At 43.6% G+C, this 19,755-nt stretch overlaps 1 protein-coding gene across 3 annotated transcripts in view; it reads right to left on the bottom strand.

Annotated features, from left to right (window-relative positions):
• GALK2 (galactokinase 2) overlaps window positions 1–19,274 on the bottom strand; it is an 84,859-nt gene extending 65,585 nt beyond the window's left edge. For 2 of the 3 annotated variants that reach the window (XM_073303965.1, XM_073303966.1), the window contains exons 1-4: window positions 19,020–19,248; window positions 13,946–14,034; window positions 9,745–9,868; window positions 194–284 (exon numbers count right to left, since the gene is read on the bottom strand). In XM_073303965.1, coding sequence (XP_073160066.1) covers window positions 194–284; window positions 9,745–9,868; window positions 13,946–14,034; window positions 19,020–19,072 — 357 coding nt within the window. In that variant the 5' untranslated portion in view covers window positions 19,073–19,248. Of the gene's footprint in view, window positions 1–193; window positions 285–9,744; window positions 9,869–13,945; window positions 14,035–19,019 lie in introns of all 3 variants that reach the window. The other variant, XM_073303964.2, reaches the window with a different exon arrangement.
• Between the last annotated feature and the right edge of the window lie 481 nt (window positions 19,275–19,755).

Genomic DNA, 19,755 nt, shown 5'->3' with positions numbered 1-19,755 from the left:
AATATAAAAGTACTTTAGTTAATAGGATACAAAAGACAGCTACAAATTAAGTTGTATGAGTAAAAAATGCCCTATTAAATAACATATTTTATAAATAAGCATAATAGGACATTATATAACATACACCCACATTATATTTTAATCTTAAAAGGTAGCCCATATAATACATATGTGTTAAATGAATTTGGTTTACCTGAATTCCTTTCAAACCACATAGGAAGTAGTTGTGCCACACAGGTTTGGTTTTGTTAATGTGAATGTTATTCACACTAGTACTGAAATCCCTGAAAAAACAGATATAACACGAAGTCTATAAACATGTCAGTAAGTTTAGTTCCATGGCTTACTGCTGCCATCTGCTGATGAAACAGCAACATTTAAACTTTGTCCTGGACATTTTTTTTTACACAATACATATTACATTCTTTTCCTCTGGCTCTTCTTCCACCTTATTCACCGATTGTACAAAAAAGCTGTTTAATGGAAACATTGCTAATACATCAAATTTGGCCCAGAAACTGGGCTCTGTAAAAACAAATTATGAAACTGAACACCAACAACGTTTTCATGCCTTTTTAAAACATTCCAATGGAAGCAGCCATTTAAACAAAACAAATTACCTGCAAAGTTTGCATCTCAAATATTGCAAGGTTGTGCTATAACCAGAAAAGGAAACTGATGAGTGTATTTTCTGGCAATGCTGAGAAAAATGAGATAAAGGGTTTGGTTTGGTTTTTAAAAAACAGCTACCACACTCTAAATATTAAAACACAAATCCAATTTTTCTCTTTCTTTTTAGTATTCTAAGTTATCAGTGACAGAGTAGGTGTGAACATTTGTATTTTTAAATATATAATTTGTAACAAAAAAGCATCCTTTTGAAGATACCTATGTGTAGGGTGACCAGACGTCCCATTTTTAAAGGGACAGTCCATATTTAAGCCCGCCTGCAGGTGTCCCGACTTTTTCTTAAAAATGGACAAGTTGTGCCATATTTTCTGTTTCCCCCACATCAGTACTGGTGGGTCCTGTTGCTGGCCGGATCCCTGCTCGACAGCCCACCAGCGGTGAATGGGGGAATCCAGTGGCCAACGATGGGGGCAGGTGTGCATATACTTAAGTGTTTTCCTAAATCAGAGCCTCAGAGAAGCAAAAGCCTTAAAACAAATAATTATCATCCCTCCAAATGTGCTTAATAAATAAAAATACATTTTAAAACTTTCTCTACACTCATAAACCTTAGTCAAGATTTCTTCTCCATTACTTTTGAGATAATCCACTGATGTGAGTGGCAGCCCACCAAAGCAGAACTGAATTTACTGCTTTGGACACCCCAAACCACTTAATATTTACATACTAAAATTCCACTAGCAGCCTCTATTGCTGACATATTTTGTACATCAAATGTAAACCTGTTCTATGCAGAGGAGGTAAGATGTCATCCAGGATAACTCTCAGAATTTTTTTACTGTTCCTCCTTCACTTTAAAATGATAGAAGTCTTAAATCTGAATACAAGAAACTATTTGTGCACTAAATATTGTAGCTAAATCACTTTTACCCTGGTTTTGAAATGAGCCCATGTTACCCCCATTCCGTGCAGAGGGCACATGCATTATTCAGAAGGAAGTGTGAATTACTTATAAATATGAGTCAGATTTATATCACATAATTGGGCCCAACTGATGCTGTCTGTGCAACAGAGGCCCAACACAGAAAGGGCAAAGGTATTCAGAAGGTCAGGAAAAGCGAATGTTGATTTTTCAAACATTAGGGGCTAAACTGGGGCTTTCAAGCGACAATCTACACCGCAGTGGCATCTCTAGAGGGGCTGTGCAGCAGCAGGAGTCTCCAGAGGCGTTTTGGTTGACTCAGCAAACATTTTCCAGATGCTAAAAGGGAGCAGGTACTCTGTCACCCTTTCATAGGCTACGAACGGTGTGCTTCCTAAACTGGCCTGGTCCTGGTCTCCACAGTTTTGCACCAGTATTACTATATCCATTAGAGGTCTGATTTGTCGGTTTGTTTGTTTTTTTAACCAAAATAGTTATGTCAATACAACTCCTAGTGGGGTCTCAGTAAAACCAATGTAAAGGAGCTGTGCCTTATACCGGCCTAGTTTATTCTCCTTCCCACAGAGGAACACCATGATTGGTATAAAGCATCAGAGGGGTAGCTGTGTTAGTCTGGATCTGTAAAAGCGGCAAAGAGTCCTGTGGCACCTTACAGACTAACAGATGTATTGGACCATGAGCTTTCGTGGGTGAATACCCACTTTGTCGGATGCATGTAGTGGAAATTTCCAGAGGTAGGTATAAATATGCACGCAAGAATCAGGCTAGGGATAATGAGGTTAGTTCAATCAGGGAGGACGAGGCCCTTTTCTAGCAGTTGAGGCATGAACACCAAGGGAGGAGAAACTGCTTTTGTAGGTGGCGAGCCATTCACAGTCTTTGTTTAATCCTGAGCTGATGGTGTCAAATTTGCAAAAGAACTGAAGCTCAGCAGTTTCTCTTTGAAGTCTGGTCCTGAAGTTGTTTTGCTGCAGGATGGCGACCTTTAAATCTGCTATTGTGTGTCCAGGGAGGTTGAAGTGTTCTCCTACAGGTTTTTGTATATTGCCATTCCTAATATCTGATTTGTGTCCATTTGTCCTTTTACGTAGGGACTGTCCAGTTTGGCTGATGTACATAGCAGAGGGGCATTGCTGGCACATGAGGGCGTAGATTACATTGGTGGACGTGCAGGTGAATGAACCGGTGATGGTGTGGCTGATCTGGTTAGGTCCTGTAATGGTGTCACTGTGTAGATATGTGGGCAGAGTTGGCATCGAGGTTTGTTGCATGGATTGGTTCCTGAGTTAGAGTTACTATGTGTAGTTGCTGGTGAGAATATGCTTCAGGTTGGCGGGCTGTCTGTAGACGCGGACTGGCCTGCCTCCCAAGGTCTGTGAAAGTGAGGGATCGTTGTCCAGGATGGGTTGTAGATCACTGATGATGTGTTGGAGAGGTTTTAGCTGAGGACTGTATGTGATGGCCAGTGGAGTTCTGTTGGTTTCTTTCTTGGGCTTGTCTTGCAGCAGGAGGCTTCTGGGTACACGTCTGGCTCTGTTGATCTGTTTCCTTATTTCCTCATGTGGGTATCGTAGTTTTGAGAATGCATGGTGAAGATCTTGTAGGTGTTGGTCTCTGTCTGAGGGGTTGGAGCAAATGCGGTTGTACCTCAGCGCTTGGCTGTAAACAATGGATCGTGTGGTTTGTCCGGGATGGAAGCTGGAGGCATGAAGGTAGGCATAGTGGTCGGTGCGTTTTCGGTATAGGGTGGTGTTAACGTGACCGTCACTTATTTGCGCCATGGTGTCTAGGAAGTGGACCTCCCGTGTAGATTGGTCCAGGCTGAAGTTGATGGTGGGGTGGAAGCTGTTGAAATCGTGGTGGAATTCTTCCAGGGTTTCCTTCCCATGGGTCCAGATGATGAAGATGTCATCAGTGTAACGTAGGTAGAGAACGGGCGTGAGTGGACGAGAGCTGAGGAAGCATTGTTCCAGGTCAGCCATAAAAATTTTGGCATATAGTGGGGCCATGCGGGTGCCCATAGCGGTGCCACTGGTCTGGAGGTATATATTGTCACCAAATTTGAAATAATTGTGCGTGAGGATAAAGTTACAGAGCTCAGCAACCAGTTGTGCTGTGGCATCATTAGGGATACTGTTCACATATCCGGACAGTCCTTCAGTGAGAGCGCCAATGCCCAAGATGATGGGGCATCCAGGGTTCCCGTGTTTGTGGATCTTGGGTAGTAGATAGAATAACCCCGGTCGGGGCTCTAAGGGTATGTTGATTTGTTCCTGTGTTAGTGTAGGGAGTATCCTGAGTAGAGGGTGCAGTTTCTTAGTGTATTCCTCAGTGGGATTTGAGGAAAGTGTCCTGTAGAATTTGGTATTGGAGAGTTGTCTGGCAGCCTCCTTTTGGTAATCAGACCTGTTCATGATGACAACAGCACCTCCTTTATCAGCCTCTTTGATTATAATGTCAGGGTTGTTTCTGAGGCTGTGGATGGCATTGAGTTCTGCAAGACTTAGGTTATGAGGCAAGCAGCGTTGTTTTTTCCACAATTTCTGCCTGTGCACATCAGCAGAAGCCATTTCGACCCTCAGGAGGAGTCCATGTGGAGTTCTTCTTGTGTTGTTGGTGGGAGGGTATCTGTGTATCAGTGCGCTGTTCAGTGTTATCTTGAAAGTATTCTTTGAGTCGGAGACGGCGAAAGTAGGCTTCCAGATCACCACAGAACTGTATCATGTTTGTGGGGGTGGCAGGGCAGAAAGAGAGTTCCCGAGATAGGACAGACACAAATCAGATATTAGGAATGGCAATATACAAAAACCTGTAGGAGAACACTTCAACCTCCCTGGACACACAATAGCAGATTTAAAGGTCACCATCCTGCAGCAAAACAACTTCAGGACCAGACTTCAAAGAGAAACTGCTGAGCTTCAGTTCTTTTGCAAATTTGACACCATCAGCTCAGGATTAAACAAAGACTGTGAATGGCTCACCAGCTACAGAAGCAGTTTCTCCTCCCTTGGTGTTCACGCCTCAACTGCTAGAAAAGGGCCTCGTTCTCCCTGATTGAACTAACCTCGTTATCCCTAGCCTGATTCTTGCGTGCATATTTATACCTGCCTCTGGAAATTTCCACTACATGCATCTGACGAAGTGGGTATTCACCCACGAAAGCTTATGCTCCAATACATCTGTTAGTCTGTAAGGTGCCACAGGACTCTTTGCCGCTATTATTGGTATAAAACACCTTTATATTGATATAACAACAAAGGGGAGTTTGTAACACTTTAACTAGACCCATACAATTAAAGCAGCATAACTTCTCTGTGTAGATCAGCCCTTCGTCTCCTGACTGGCGTCAAACGGTGGCAGAAACTCTGCTCCCTCTTTGAAGAGTCTACTCCCAGCAGTGGCACCAGACTTTCAGAGTCCTTGCTAGCATTGTAGTTGGCCACTGCATTTCTAGTCTGGAACGTATGACCTAGTTCTAACCAAGGTTACAGTTTCAGCTCTCATGCTTATTATTCACTAACTTTATTTTTTCATTTGTATCCTCAAGTCCAACATTAATTGAATTCAATCTTTACAGCATTTTGGAGAGGTTAACATTAAAAGGAACAACATAGCTTGCTACATGATGCACAGTCTGCTATGATTTCAACTATACACAACAGTACCATTTAATGGGACCTTGTGAAGAAGGCAATATTAAAATATTTGTAGACAGTTAACAAGAAGATGGGGAGGGTGGTTAGTTTGGGTGATACAAGGGGTTTATGCAGAAGCAATGAGATGAGATTAAGACAGAGAAAATTCAGGCTGGATATCAGGAAAATATTCCAGTTTGAGATCTATCAGACTGTGGAATAGTCTCCTAGAGGAAGAGGTGAAAGCCTCGTTGCTTATGACTTTTGAACACAACAAAATAGCTAAGCTATTTGAACAACAGAAGAGAAAATATTTATCTGGAGTGATGAGAAACATGCCATTGCTAGGTTCATTTAAATTTGTTTTCTGGATAATCCCCCCAAAAAACAGGGGTGACAATCAGTGTGTGTAAATTGTTGTTGTCTGTGATAGGAAGTAGGTTTGAAGTCCATTTATCTCCAAAATAAACATCTCTCAGATTTTCTTTGTACCTTTTATTCTTTTATATGACAAAGCAAAACAGTAAAAAGTATGTGGTTCCATTTCCTGGCCGTTGGGATAAAGGAAAATTATGACTTCTTGGAGTGCACAATGCTAATTTTTGAAACCTCCTCAAACAGGAACTGCAAGAGAAGTTGGCTTTTTATTTGCTACGTGTCACAGGCATAAGTCCTTGCCAAGCCTGATACAATATAGTTTAAATAAAAAGGGGGGGAACCTATTTGTAAAATGAACAGTGATGCTAAAAAAAAATTTTGACGTTTTAAAACTACTCTGGAAATTACATCAATACTGAAATAATTTCTTAGGACTCTTTTTTGAGCAATTTGATTCTTGTTTTAGCTGCAGTGGTTTTTGCATTTCTGTAGCTTACCAGTTATAGAGCTAAACTCTTATTTAGAGGATATTCAGTCTGAGCCTGATCCTGAAAGTTACTGAGGATCTCTAGGAAGTTGATCGGCTTCCTCAACACTCACTGAAGTCTATGGTACCTTGCAGGAACAGAGCTACTATTCCTTTCTCTATTCTCTTGCTACTGGCTTTGGTCATAGCTAGGGAAATTGAAGAACATCTAGTTCACATAAACAGTGCATTAGAATACTGTCCCCCCCATAATGATTCAGGTGCAGGTAGGGCCCTCTGCAGTCAAGGAGGAGGAAGCAGAATTTCCCCCTCATTGCTAAAGAGAAGCTTATGCATTATATTTGCAGGTCACCTTTAAAACTCAAACTGAAGGAAGCACAGTATAGTGGAAAGTGATGTCCATGTATATAAATAGAATGTCTGACAATGTCTACACAGCATTTTGGAGCAAGCAAGAGTGAGCCTCCCTGAAGAGGATTGACAGACTTGAGAGACTCCCTCCTGTTTGCTCCAAAATGCAGCCCGAGCTACAGTCTGAGCCACAAGTTCAAAACACTGTCTATACGGCTATTTTTAGAGCACTAGCATGAGCCCTGCTTGACCATGTCTGTTGACACCGGTAGAGCAGCTCACTCCTGCTTGCTCCAAAATGCTGTGTAGACATACTCAATGTGGATAAAAGCACTACAATGACATCACTCAGTAGGTTTGTCATGGCACACCCAAATCAGCCAGCTTATGGACACATACCTCTGCCCTTGCCACATGCACAGCTAAGGCACTTGACTCATTCACACACTGTTCAATATATTTGACCTGTCACTAGCAATTTTTCTGTTTAGGACACAGATTGTTCAAATCATTCTTTATCCCTCTTTAATCAAAGAATGTCAAAGAATGCTTGGGGAAATTAACCTTTGCTGCAAGGTTAGACTCCAGAATTCATATATCTGTACATAAAGTACAGAGGAGCTTGCTCGTGCAGTGAGAAATGTCGATGTGGTTGAGGGTTTTGGGTTTTTTTTTCTTAAATGCTATTTAAATCTTGTTTCTTCTGGACAATTTGGCTCTCATCAGCTTGTCTACTGAAGCTTCAGTCTGTTATCTGAAGTTTAGGAACCCTTTACTAATGACTCTTTGATTTCTTGAATACAAGGCTTTCCTACTGTGCCATGAGATGGATACCCAGCTGACGGCTATTATCCTGTAGTATTTCCCCAATCCCTTTGAAGTTTGGTCAAGATAGTCTCTATCTTCATATTCTTTACTATGGTGGCATTAGACTAGTGAAACCTCAAAAGGTTGCACAGGTTTTGAATAGTCCTTTGGTCCAACTGATATCAAAGGGCACCTTGTCAGCAGAGAAGCTTTTACGATCTGAAAAGGTAACTCTTTGCAACTTGTTCTGTTATCACTTTACTAAAAGTTTAAATGAACTCTCCAGGGTGAAACAGGTTTGAAACATTGTGAAACGTTTCAGCAGTCTGTAAAATCAAGGTTGAGCTAAGAAAGGGTAACTCTATGGAGACTTGTGGTTATCCCTCATTAGCAAAGGGCACATGCTTTTCATTCAGCATATGCATAAACCCTAGATCTGTGACAGATTGGTAAAAAAAGACTCAGCAGCTCAAAGGCAATTGTTGATAGTATAATGCTCAAAAGTGTTGAAAGATACGTTCCTTTTTGCTTTTAACCAGGAGGGCTACAGTGAAGCAGAGATGCTGTCTGCAGAAAGCTCTCCTAAGCCAAAACCACATGAGTTCAAATGGAAGCCAAAACAGCTACAAAAATATATTGATTGTCCATGCTATTTTAATTCAAGAACTATAATTCTAGGTTTAGTTTCAATTCTACTTGTTTTAATAGGGGGCTATTTAGGTTCTTATTTGCTGTGCCAAGTCCTGGCTCAAAGACCAGTCTAGTCAAAGTGCTTAAATTTTCTGTCACTGCTTCACTGAGCACCTATCAAAACAGCTCTTCCCCTGCAAATATAACATGGCCCTAGAAGTCATGCAGCATCTGAATTTAACGAGAGTGATACTCGATTTAGAGAACAGGCCTATTTTAATTCTGGAATCCCTCCCTCTCAACAGTCAAACCTGCAATGAAAAGGTTTCTGAATTTTATTTGGCCAAAGTGGCCTTCTGAGAGAAGGGCTGTGCTAGGGGAAACCTGAACAGAGGTGGAGGAGAGAAGTAGTAAACCTCACCCTCTTAGACAGTGTATATATAGCATAACTAGAACCAGTGACATTCCATCTGATTAGATTTTGTACTGCTGAGAAAACTGTTATAGTATTTACAGAAATTCACTTACACCAGGGGTGGGCAAACTTTTTGGCCCGAGGGCCACATTGGGGTTGCAAAACGGTATGGAGGACCGAGTAGGGAAGGCTGTGCCTCCCCAAACAGCCTGGCCCCCGCCCCCTATCTGCCCCCTGGCTGCCCCCCTCAGAACTCCTGGGTGGGGCCCCAGGACCCCCAGCCCCTAACTGCCCCCCGGGGCCCCACCCCCTATCCAACCCCCCCTGCTCCTTGTCCCCTGACTGCCCCCTCCCGGGACCCCCGTCCCTAACCGCCCCCCTGGGACCCCACACCCTATCCAACCCCCCCTGCTCCTTGTCCCCTGACTGCCCCCTCCCGGGACCCCCGTCCCTAACCGCCCCCCTGGGAGCCCACACCCTATTCACCGCCCCCCACTCCCTGACTTCTGACCGCCCCCCCCGAACCTCCATCCCATCTAACCGTCCCCCATCCCCTGACTGCCCCCCAGGACCTCCTGCCCCCCACTCCTCCCGCCCCCTTACCATGCCGTTCAGAGCGGCAGGACAGGCTTATTGGAAAGCCTGGGAAGTGGGCAGGTGCAAGTCGCGCTGCCTGCACGGTGGCATGGCTGCAGGGAAGGAGGGACAGTGGGGGAGGGGCAGGGGGCGAGCCTCCCCAGCCGGGAGCTCAGCGGCCTAGCAGGATGGTCCTGTGGGCCGGATGTAGCCCGCGGGCCATAGTTTGCTCACCCCTGACATACACCTTTGCTATACCATTGTACACAATTAATCTCTAAATATATCATCACATGCTGTGCGCTGGCAGATTTCACAAGCTGAACAGGGTCAGGTTGGGCCAGTGTCTGTGAGGGTATGTCTACGCTACCCGCCGCATCGGCGGGCAGCAATCGATCCAGCCGGGATCAATTTACTGCGTCTAGTCTAGATGCGACAAATCGACCCCCGAGGGCTCTCCCGTCGATCGCTGTACTCCACCCGAGAAGCGCAGGCGGAGTCGACGGGAGCAGCAGCAGTCGAGTCACCGCGGTGAAGACAGCACGGCACGTCGATCTAAGTATGTCGACTTCAGCTACGTTCTTCATGTAGCTGAAGTTGCGTAATCTTAGATCGATCCCCCCCACCACCCAATGTAGAGCAGGGCTAAGGGAACACTTCAAGCAACACCTGGTTTCTAAAGGAAGTACTGTTCGTGCTTCAGTTGGTGGCACTCTGCCCTTTGAGGATTTGTCTGCATACAGATGTTCCACTTCTGAAGACACTTACATTGGTTTAAACTTGGCTTTTACAAGTTTATCTTGTAACTGTGGTGCAATTGAGTGCATTACAAATTAGTATAAGAAATGATGAGTGCATTATAAATTAATATAAGAAATAAATTAATACTTACGAGTACAAAGGGTTTGTGTTGGCTAGTTGGACAACTTGAGGTTTTACAGGTTCAACAGCTATAAGTATGTCTTGCTCTATAGCCATAGGGAGCACAGCATATCCACAGTAGTCTATATGTTCTCCTAGAAAACAACAAAATAATAACAGAAAATTAACAGCATTTTGGAATAATCCTTGTTTAAGAACATGTTACTAGATGCCCAAAAAGACCACAATTGAGGAAGGCCAAATGGGTTAAAAAAATGACCTAGATTACAAGGAAAGTGAAGGCACCTATAAAAAACAATAATGAAACCTATAACTAATACAAGTTGATAGTCATGAATATAAACCAGAAGCTAAGAATTGTAGATAACAGATAAGGGAAGCAAAGGGACACACAGACAAATCTGGGGCTAGCAGAGGACAATAAGGAGTTTTTAAGTATATTGGTAACAAAAAGAATCCTGACAATAGTATTGGTCCATTACTAGATGGAAATGGTAGAATTATTAATAATAATGCAGAAAAGCCAAAAGTGTTCAATAAATATTTCTGTTTTGTATTTGGCAAAATAACAGATAATGTAGTATTCTCATAGGATGATAACATTCTTTCCATTCCACTAGTATCTCAGGAGGATGTTAAACAGCAGCTACTAAAGTTAGACATTTTAAAATCATTAAATCCAGATGACTTGCATCCAAGAATTGTAAAAGAGCTGGCTTAGGAGCTTGCTGAACCGTTAATGTTGATTTTCAATAAGTCTTGGAACACTAGGGAAGTTCCAGAAGACTGGAAGAAAAGAAAGATAATGTTGTGCCAATATTATAGGCATATCAGTCTGACATTGATCCTGGGCAAGATAATGGAGCGGCTGATACAGGACTCAATTAATAAAGAATTAAAGGAGGGTAATATAATTAATGCCAGTCAACATAGGTTTATGGAAAATAGATCCTGTCAAATTAAATTGAGATTACAAGTTTGTTTGATAAAGACAACATAATAGACTTCTGTAAGATGTTTTACTTGTACTACCTGACATTTTGATGGAAAAAAAGTAGAATGACATAAAATTAACATGGCACCATTATATCTGGCTAATTGGTAGATCACAAAATATAATTGTCTACGGCGAATCGTTGTCAAGTGGGTGTATTGCTAGTGGGGCCTTCAGCAATCTGTTCTTGGCCCTTTGCCATTTAACATTTTTATCGGTGATCTGGAAGAAAACATAAAATCATCACTGATAAAGTTCGCAAATGATACAAAAATTGGGGGAGTGGTAAATAATGAAAAGGACAGGTCACTAATACAGAGTGATCTGAATTGCTTGGTAAACTTGGCACAAGCAAACAATATGTGTTTTAATTCAGCGAAACATAAATGTGAACATCAAGAAACAAAGAATGTAGACCATCCATATGGGATGGGGGAAGCAGTAACTCTGAAAAAGATTTGAGGGTCATGGTGGATAATCTTTTGAACTTGAGCTCCCAGTGCAAAGCTGTGGCCAAAAGGGGTAATGCGATCTTGGGATGCATAAACAGGGGACTCTCAAGTCAGAGTAGAGAGGTTATTTTACCTCTGGCACTGGTGCAACTGCTGCTGAAATACTGTGTCCAGCTCTGATGTCCACAGTTCAAGCAGGATGTTCATAAATTGGAAAGGGTTCAGAGAACAGCTACGAGAACTATTAGAAAACCAGCCTTATAATGATAGACTCAAGGTGCTCAGTCTATCTAGCTGAATATAGAGAAGGTTAAGGGGTGACTTGATTTACATGGGGAACAAATATTTAATACTGGGCTCTTCAATCTAGAAGAGAGAAAGGTATAACATGCTCCAATAACTGAAGTTGAAGCTAGACACATTTGGAATGGAAATTAGGTGAACATTTTTAACAGTGAGAGTAATTAACCACTGGAACAATTTACCAAGGGTCATGGTGAATTCTCTATCACAGGCAATATTGAACTCAAGATTGGATTTTTTTTAAAAGATATATTTAAGGAATTATTTTGGGGAAGTTCTAGGGCTTGTATAATACAGAAGTTCAGACTAGATGATCACAAAGGCCCCTTCGGGCTTTGGAATCTATGAATCAGCAGCAGCAGAAGAAACATCCTTGATTCTAATGGCTAGTGTAGGAGTGCAGAATTGCTTCATGTCCTAGACAATTTCTGCCAGTCATTTCAGAATATACACTTTACAGCTCTTATTGTTAAAATCCCAACTGCTAGACTGTTCTGCACATCTTAACTTTCATACTAAGGCACCAAAGCTTTACATTTCTATAATGATTTTTTGTAACCTTCATTTCTTTCTAAACCTTTATGTTCTTTAACAAAATTACAAGGTGATAGATGGACTGTTATCCGGCAGTTAGAGCAGGAAGACTATTTGTGCTTGACATGTAACTGGTAAAATTAGCAAGACAAGCAAGTTAAATTATTTCCATTTCACCTATGGTTAGCATACCGCAAACATAAATGCAATACATAATTTCCCTTCCCGCGACAACTTCTGCTCATCTGAATGATTCATCACCCACTGCATAAGGCTTTTGCAGGAATTCATTTTTCATACCATAGCTGGACTTTTTCCAGGAAAATACTAATATTTAAATCATCATTAATACAATTGTTCATAACATACAAAATAACATTCAATAAAGAAAATGGACATAGCAAGTACCTTCTCTGTTAGGAATAATTTTCAGGCAACATCTGTTCTCCACTCTAATTATCTCACATGACAGATGTTCAAAGTAAAAATTTAAATTGACTGCATAACAGGCTAATTAATGTTTTTAATGTGTATGTGATGGGTTTACAAACCCCACACTGGGCCCAAAGGGGTTAAAGGACAATACTGGCCCCAGGTAGCCCTGTCCCTCCAGACCTGCAAAGCATGCTCCAGCTGGAGAGGAAGCTTAAAAAGGAGCAACACAACTCAGTCAGTGAGAGGTTGGGGAGGAAGACAGACCTAACCTGAAGGCTCCTGGACAAGGGTGCTGAAAAAGCCTCCCTATGGGGAGTAGGACTGCACGCGGAGTCCAGTCGGGGCTGAAGGTTTAGTTGTCTTTTCTTTTGTTATGTTATACTGGCACCTTGGAGGACAGACAGATGGTAAGAAGTGACCCAGAGAGGGTAACTCTGAGGGCACGCCACGGTGCTGGACACTGTTGAATCTCATAGGGCTCTGGGTGGGAGCCAGTGGAATGGGAAGGCCCAAGGTCCCCTACCCTGTTGCAGGTAAGGCATAAGCCACATTCCACTCTCACTTCCCCCCTCTGATAAGAAGAGGGCAAGGACATTGCAACCTGAGGGGAAGCTAAACCCATCCTCAGGTGAGGAACTGGACAGAAAGGCCTTCGTATTGAGAGGCAATACTGGGTGCACTACCCCCTAGACCACCCGGCCCTCTGAGAGCTCTATTGCACTATATTTGCCATATCTGTAGCAAAAACCCTTTCACGGAGAAAGTTGCCTGACTGGCTGGGTCATATTCTAATTACACAGAGAACTGAACTCTAGAAAGAGCATGATCATAAAATAAAAATGGGTGTCTCCAGAATGAAGCCACATTTTAAAAAAACAGGTATGAAATAACCATATTTACTTCCCAGACCAACTTACTATTCTAATCTCTGTGGGCTCAACTGTGTGGAATTTCTATAGAATGAGGGAGGGAAAACTATGGCAGAACATTTCCAGCTCTCATCAAAATGTAGTACTCTGTGCCAGGATGCATTACTATGTTTGAAGATTTGAATTGTAGTAGTGAGAAAAGATGTGGGTTGATTTCATGATACCATCTTACAAACTTCAACTGCATCCTAGATCTGCCTGAGACTGAGCTGCAGAAACCATGGTAGGGAAATGAGCCCTAAACCTAACCAGGAAGGAGATTTGTAGGCACTGATTCAGAAAAGCATTTATGTCCTTAACTCCTTACCTATTCAAGATGGCACTTAAAATATAAAATTACACCCGTCCTGAATAAAGATGCTGTCCTGAATTGTGACCTTAATGTGAACTACAGGTTGTAATAATATGCAGTTAAAAGCTAATGAAGTAATATTTTCTCCTTCCCATTTATGACTTAATGTCAAGCACAGGCACCCCTTGACCAAAAATAAAAAGATCACAAACATTTAGGTTGTATGTTTGGAACTTGCCATAAATTTAAAGAAAATAATATTCTTCTTTTACCTATTAAGTTGACTCGCCCTGGTGCACGAGCATAAAACTTGGGAGCCGATCCAAATTTAGAAATAAACATCTTCTTCAGCTTCAGCAATCTGAAAGGCAGGTTGGAATCCTTTAGAAGGAATACATTGGAAAACGCAGGAAATCCATGCACCCCTGGGGCCCAGAAGAAGGCAGTGCCCGTGAAATTGGCTGTTCATGATCACACTACCCTACTTCTGCTAGCACTGCGCATCCCTAACAACTCGGATTGTCAAAGGCAGCAACAAGCTATGTAAGCAACTACACTGACCTAAGTACTACGCCTCTCATGGAGGTGGAGTAGTTATTAGGTCGGCGTAGCAGGTGAGTTAAGTTGGCGAGAGGACATTGTAGCGTAGACACTTATTCAACTGTCTTACGTTGACCTAACTCTGTAGTGTAGACCATGCCTAAGTCCAGCTTGCCTGGGTGGCAAGATAGACTGGAATGGTGAAGGGGACTGTCTGTGACTCCATGGTAAGACTGCTATAATATTTTAGGACCTCACACTTGTTATTGGGTTGGTTACATAGGCGCTGGAGCACCCACAGGGAAAAATTAGTGGGTGCACTGCACCAACTGGCAGCCAAGCTCCCCTTCCCACCCCTGCCCCACCTCACCTCCGCCTCCTCCCCTGAGCACACCACATCCCCGCTTCTCCTACTACCTCCCAGCGCTTGCCACCGCAAAACAGCTGTTTTGCAGCGTAACAAGCTCCAGGAGGGATGGGAGAGGAGTGGGAATATGACGTGCTCAGGGGAGGAAGCAGGGCCGGGGCGGGGATCTGGGGAAGGAGTTGGAATAGGGGCAGGGAGGGGTGGAGTTGGGGCAGGGATTGGAATGGGGGTGGGGCATGAACGGGCAGAGCAGGGGTGGAGTTGGGGCAGGGCACGGCCGGGGGTAGCCAGCCGAAGTCAGCGCCTATGGTTGGTGAAATCTAATTATGGAACACACAACCAGTCTGGAATCTCTGACCTGCTTCTTGACAGTCTGCCCTGGCGCTCACGGTCATGAACCACTTCAGACAGTGTGATAATTCTTACATTTTCAAAAGCAACTAGTGCATCAATGTTTGGACACTCAACTTAAAAATCCCTGAAGAGGAGGTGATTTTCAGAATCTAGGTGCTCTGCCCTTCTGAAAATCAGGGCACTTTAATGTGTCTTAAATTTGTCAAAAACTGAAATATCCAGAATCAGTAGCAAGTTTTGAAAATTTAGGCGTTGGTCTCTCAGCAATTTTTTGAAAGAAGTTATTGTGGCATAGAGAAGATCAGACATTAGGAAAATGATAGAAAGAAAGGGGAGAAAGGAAAGTTACTATTTCACAGAAATATTGGATTAAATAATACTTTGCACTTTTATGGCACCTTCCATCTGAGCATTTCCAAGTATTTTACAAATTTTTAATTAAATCTCCCAACACTTATGTGAGGTAAGTATATTTATTCCCATTTTACAGGTGAGAAAACTGAGCCAAAGAGATGTTAAGCAGCTTGCCCATGGTCACCAAACAAATGCGTGACAGAGGAAGGAACAGAATCCTGGAGTCCTGACTCTCAGCCTTCTGCTCTGAACACCACACAACAATCCCCTTGACAAACTTTAATTTCATGTTGCGCTAAACCACAGTCAAATCAGCTGTTTGTCCAGAATTGCATATGCTACCATAAGAGTGGAGCCCGTAGAGATACTACTGCTATGGATTTGTGGTTTTTAGTTGGGGATAGGGCTGGAGTCAAATTGACAAAAATCAAAATGATAAAACCAATTTCTGAATTTATACAATTATTTACAAATACATGCATGCAAAAAACTATAAATACCATGTCTTAAGCATCAGCCTATATTTCCCCCATGACTTATACAGCCAATACCTTCTGTACAGTGGTTCAGCAACTGTCCCAAATGGTTTTCTCAAATTTTCCTCTGGTTTTACCTAATAGCATGAAAGTTTCATTGGAAATAAAGATTTGAAAAATCACTGTTTAATAAGACTATGAAGAATGCTATCTCCCTTCCTGTGTTTGTAAACAAGTGATTCCCTGAGTATCACACCAAGGACAGTGAGTGGGCAGCTGGAGGATGAGAAGGGGCTAAGTCATCATCCTAGTGCAGCACGAGAAGCTGTAATTACAGACATGATAGTAAGTTCACATCAAAACAGCACTGAAGTAATATTGGTTACAAAGCAGCCCGTTAACTTTCTTTAAAGGCAGCAGCAAATTAAAAAGATGAAGTGCAAGAAGTCAAGTAGGATAAAGGAGAAACAATCTTTAAAAATAATGTCATGAAACAGCTATTATACTGCTTCAAAAACCTTTCTGTTTCTGAGGAAATGGGTGGCTCCCAAGGACCTAGCCAATTCAATGTATTTTGTAGCCAGTTTCCTAAGAACAAATGCTGTAGCATGCCCTAGAAGGATTTCTACCTTTAGCCCAAGACTGGAACTTCAAATGTAGTCAATGCAAAGAGCGAGCAGGAGTAGCAATGAAAAAAAAGATATGATATTTCACATTAGATTAACTTTAATTTGTATCCCTTTGTAAACTTCGTACCATTGTCTTGAACCATATTCTAAATATTTTAGCAAATCAAGAATTCTCTAGTCATAAAGCTGTACAGGAGACCACCATCTGTTGTGAATTATTTATTAGACCTTTCTGCACTTTAATCCACTTTGACTGCTTACAAATGAAAACATAGGAATTGCCTTGCTAGATTAGACCCGGGGTCAACCTAATCCAGTATTCTGTCTTTAAAACGAACAGTATCTGATACTTTGGAGAGATATGCAAGAAACCTCCTGGTAGACAGTGTGTCCAGAGGGAAAGATTCTTCCTATCCCTCTTCATTTGCTGGTTGGCTTATGCCTTGAAGAAAATATTATCCTATTATATCTCTAAATGTTCTCATTTTCCCATGTCTATTTCTTAATTTCTTTGCACTTTTCTCTAGTCTTGACTCGTCTTTCTTCCTGTTGTCATCTGCAAATTTTGCCATCTCATTCCACAACCCCTTTTTTGGATCACAATCATGAAAATGCCTCTTGCAAATAGGCTTCTGTCCACAGGGAAATTTGCTGGCAGAATGCTAGAAATTATGTTAATGTGAGATGCTTGTATTTCCTTGTGAGTCTGTATCCAGAATGTCTCTTTGGCTTAGAGCTATTTTGATAGTGGTGCTGGGGTCTAAGGCTATGTCTACACTGCGTATCTTACAATGGCCCAGCTGTGCTGCTACAGTCAAACCGTTGTAAAGTACACAGTGTAGACGCTCTTTGTCTCCAGTAGAGAGCTCTCCCAGTGACAAAATAAAACCACCCCCAATGAGGGGGGTAGCTTCGTCGCCGGGAGAGCATCTCCCACTGACGAAGCACTGTCCCCACCAGCGCTTTTCATCGTTAAAACTTTTGTCACTCGGGGGGGGGGGGGGGGGTTCACACCTGTGAGTGACAAAAGTTTTAACGAAGAAAGTGCAGTGTAGACATAGCCTAAGAATAAACAGAGGTAACTGGGATTGATTTATACTGACTAATTTATTCTCAGAGGCCTGGTCTAGACTAGAAAATTAAGTCAGTTTATCTACATCAGTCAAGGATATGAAAACTCCAGCCCCCCAGCACCATAGTTAAGCCTATCTAAGTCCCTATGTAGACAGTGCTAGGTCAACCCAAGAATTCTTCCACCTCTCAGTGAGGTGGATTACCTATGCCAATGGGAGATTCCCTCCCGCCGGCACAGGTGATGTCTACATTGAAACACTACAGCACTGCAGCTCTGCGGCAGTAGCATTGTAAGAGTAGACATACCCCAAGATGTGTTTTGTAAGCAAGAATAGTCTCATCTATTTGTAAACTTTGGCCAAAATGTTGACATAGGTGCTTCCATTTAGATATCTAAATCAGATCTGATTTTTCAGAGTTGCTGAACAACACAACTCCCATTTGCTTCAGCTTTGCACAGGCAAATTTCAAAACGATGTGAATTAAAATTAAGTGAAATGCAGTGTAATCTGACAGGAGAAGGAACAATTTAGAACACACCTCTTCTCTGAATGCTAACATAAAATCAGAGGTTTACGGGACTTTCCCTGCATTCTTCTGCTGCACAATGAGATTTAACTCTCCTGATAACACTTCCAAACAGAGCAGGCCTTAGACACAGGGGCATGGAGAGAGGTGGTCCCTCTTTCGTTAAGGAATATTGGAAAGGTGATGTGGGGTAACTTTGCACTGCCTTTTGGGTTGGCTTTCCAATGTTTGGAATTCCTAGGGATGACAGGGTTGGAGCTTGGAGTGGGGAAGGAGAGAAAGATCAAGGACTGGGTTGCCATCCCACTGCCATAGCAGAAGAGGGAACAGGGAAACCTGAACTGGTTATGAGGTTCCTCCCCCTTTATTCTCCCATCTGGAAGGGGGAAGAGGGATCTGCACTGATGGCTCCTCTGCCAGAGTCTCCCAAAGAGATGATGGATTGCACAAAGTCCCCCTTTCCATGTGGCTATCAGCAGTTTGAGGGTGGCTGGTCACACTAATGGTGACTTTCCTCCCATTCTGGGGGAAAAGCTGGTTAGGTCCATCAGAGTCAGGATAGCCCCCCGAAGTGGCTCCTTGTGCTTACCGTCAGCAGTGCTGGAACAATGTTTACATTGGGGGGGCTGAGAGCCATTGAACCAAACTGTAAACCCTGGATATGATGGAAACCCCTTCAAGCCAAGGGGTGCAGCAACCCCTGCACCCTAGTTCCAGCACCTATACGTAGAGAGGCCGGCCACCCTTCTGGGGACAAATGAAAGGGTCCAGGACCGTGCCGCTGGCGCCCTTCAGCGGCACTCGCCGTCACTGCGGAACAGAGGAGAGCCCGGACACAGCCTGCACCGGGGGGCGGCTGCCGCGCCCTCCGCACCGGCCGCTGCCCGGCAAAGCCCGAGAGAGACGGAGCCGCTTTGCAGCCCGCCTCCAGCGTCCGCAGCCCCTAGGGCCGGGGCCGCTCCAGCTCGCAGGCTGGGCCCCTGCTCTCCGAACGGGCCCGGCTCCAGGCCACACACCCACCCACCTGGGCTGCTCCGCCAGCTGGACTGGGAGGGTGGCGGGGGCGTCCGAGGCCATCCTCGGCCTCGCGGGGCTGTGCGGGGCGGCAGAGAGGCAGCGGCGGGTTGCCTGCCGCCGGGACCGTAGGCTGCTATCACGGGACAAGGCAAGGTCTCCCTTCCTTCCGGGCGGCGGGGGAGCCCTGCCTCCTCCCCGCCCAGGTCCGGGTGCTCGGGGCAGGGCTTGTGCCAAGCTGCCGGGCAAGCCACCGCCCAGACATCCAGCAGGGCTCGGACAAGCGGCTCCGCCCCCGCGGCAGGCCGTTTGACGTTGATGTGACAATAGGAGCGGAGGAGGGGTTTCTTTTTTTAAATGTCTGCACCAATGATGTGTAAGATCTCCGTGAAAGACAAAGCAAATCAATTCCCAAGGAGAGGGTCTCTCTCCCAGCGAGCCAGGACTGACAGCCCAGTGCCTTAAAAACATACAATGTAATTGCAGAAAAGGGCAACGTGACTCAATGTCTCCTCTGAACAAGGGTCACGAACAAGGTCGGTCCCAGATCTCTCCCCCACAACAAACCCATACAGTGAAAACACAAAATAAACATTAACAGAGGAAGCAAAATGCCTTATCCTGAAGGCGTTGCTTTTTTTATTCTGATGGTTTGTGTTATTTGTGGGTGTTTCTATGGTGTGCTGGATTCTCTCCCCCCCCCCTTCCTATGGCACCCTATTATCCATCAGAATAGGGACTCCGGT

This window comes from Lepidochelys kempii, chromosome 10 (genome assembly GCF_965140285.1).
Source record: "Lepidochelys kempii isolate rLepKem1 chromosome 10, rLepKem1.hap1, whole genome shotgun sequence".
Classification (NCBI taxonomy): Eukaryota; Metazoa; Chordata; order Testudines; family Cheloniidae; genus Lepidochelys; species Lepidochelys kempii.
This window is presented reverse-complemented; position numbering and strand designations above follow the sequence as displayed.